At 46.6% G+C, this 2,500-nt stretch overlaps 1 protein-coding gene across 1 annotated transcript in view; it reads right to left on the reverse strand.

The window, feature by feature from the left end:
- Positions 1–2,500, reverse strand: part of itga1 (integrin, alpha 1) — a gene marked incomplete at both ends in the record, with an annotated part of 67,709 nt that overhangs the window by 25,584 nt on the left and 39,625 nt on the right. The window contains 2 exons of the mRNA XM_084460130.1: positions 237–380; positions 771–913. Coding sequence (XP_084316256.1) covers positions 237–380; positions 771–913 — 287 coding nt within the window. The remainder of the gene's footprint in view (positions 1–236; positions 381–770; positions 914–2,500) is intronic.

The raw sequence follows: 2,500 nt of genomic DNA on the forward strand, positions 1-2,500 counted from the left end.
GTAGATATGGGGTCAGTACCTGGTTTAGCTGGTAGATATGGGGTCAGTACCTGGTTGAGCTGGTAGATATGGGGTCAGTACCTGGTTTAGCTGGTGGATATGGGGTCAGTACCTGGTTTACCTGGTGGATATGGGGTCAGTACCTGGTTGAGCTGGTAGATATGGGGTCAGTACCTGGTTGAGCTGGTGGATATGGGGTCAGTACCTGGTTGAGCTGGTGGGTATGGGGTCAGTACCTGGTTGAGCTGGTAGATGTAGACGTGTCCCTGCTCATCCCTATCAGGACCCATGAACATGGGCGCCCCCACCAGGAGCAGGTCGGTATATGAGTCCATGTCCACGTCTACCGTCTGCAGCACACTGCCGAAATACGAGCCGATCTACACACACACACACACACACACACACACACACACACACACACAAACACACATGATGATGATGATGGTGATGATGATAAATATGTTAATGATGGTGATGATGATAATGATGGTAAATATGTTGATGAAGATGGTGGTGATGATGATGATGGTAAATATGTTGATGAAGATAGTGGTGATGATGATGATGGTAAATATGTTGATGATGATAATAATGGTGATGATGATGATAATGATGGTAAATATGTTGATGAAGATGGTGGTGATGATGATGTTAATGGTGGTGATGATGATAATGATGGTAAAGTTGATGAAGATGGTGGTGATGATGATAATGGTAGATACGTTGTTGATGATGATGATGATGGTGATGATGGTGATGAAGCCCACCTGTTCTCCCTTCAGTATCTGAGTGACGGTGACGTCGCTGCCCACTAGCCGGTAGACCAGGACCCTGCCGGTGTGGTTGTGACGCGGCGCTCCCGTTATGTACAACACACCGTTAGGGGTGGACGCCGACTGGACATCATAACCTGCAGGGAGCACACACACACACACACACACACACACACACACACACACACACACACACACTCGTCAGCTATATGCCCGCAGCATTAGGACACATGGTAGGTCTATGAGTGAATTATTTTAACTGGATTCAGTTCATAGAGAGGAAGCTATTAAACACTGGGGAGACTGAGGAACACACACACACACACACACACACACACACACATAAACAAGCACGTACACAAACAAACATGTACACACACAAACAAACAAACAAACAAACATGTACACACACACACACATACAAGAATGCACACACACACACAAACAAGAATGCACACACACACACACACACAAGCACGCACACACACATACATAAGCACAAACGCACACACACACACACACACACACAAACAAACAAACATGTACACACACAAACAAACAAACAAACAAACAAACATGTACACACACACACACATACAAGAATGCACACACACACACAAACAAGAATGCACACACACACACACACACAAGCACGCACACACACATACATAAGCACAAACGCACACACACACACACACACACACACACAAACAAACAAACATGTACACACACAAACAAACAAACAAACAAACAAACAAACATGTACACACCCACAAACAAACAAGCATGCACACACACACACACAGACAAGAATGCACACACACACACAAACAAGAATGCACACACACGCACACAAACAAGCACGCACACACACACACATGCATAAGCCCAAACGCACACACACACACATAGAGGCACACACATACACACACACAAACACCCACATAAGCAAACAAAAACAAGCATGCAAACACACACACACACACACAAACACACGCACACACAAAAACCAGCACGCACACACACACACACACACAGCTATAAAAGCTACAAAAGCCATAAAACTCTGGGGAGAATGAGGAACACACACACATAAACCAGCACGTACAAACATGCACACACACACACAAACAAACATGTACACACAGAAACAAACAAGCAGGCACACACACACAAACAAGAATGCACACACACACACACACACACACACACAAACCAGCACGCACACACGCATACTGTAAGCACAAACACGCACACACACACACACACACAGACAGAGGCACACACACAAACACTCACATAAACACAAACAACCACGCACACACAAACGAACAAGCACGCACGCTCAAACACGCACCCCCCCCCCCCCCCCCCCCCCACAGACACACACACACCCCGTCCTCCCACACACACACACACACACACACACACACACACACAGTCTTAGCATCAGATGTGCTACCCAGTAGCGGGGTCTACAGAGCGCTAAACACACACACACACACACACACACATGAACACACAGCTGGGTTTACAGATATCCAGCCACCCAGACGGTTCCTGGTGACACTGATTCAATAACACCCTCCCTGCTGCAGTCTCAGGCCTATATAAGGCAACACCAGGTGCTGTGTGTGTGTGTGTGTGTGTGTGTGTGTGTGTGTGTGTGTGTGTTGTATAGTCTTTGTGAGACAGGCTATGTTTCTACTCAGCATTCACCAAGC

This window comes from Borostomias antarcticus, assembly GCF_949987555.1.
Source record: "Borostomias antarcticus genome assembly, chromosome: 30".
NCBI lineage: Eukaryota > Metazoa > Chordata > Actinopteri > Stomiiformes > Stomiidae > Borostomias > Borostomias antarcticus.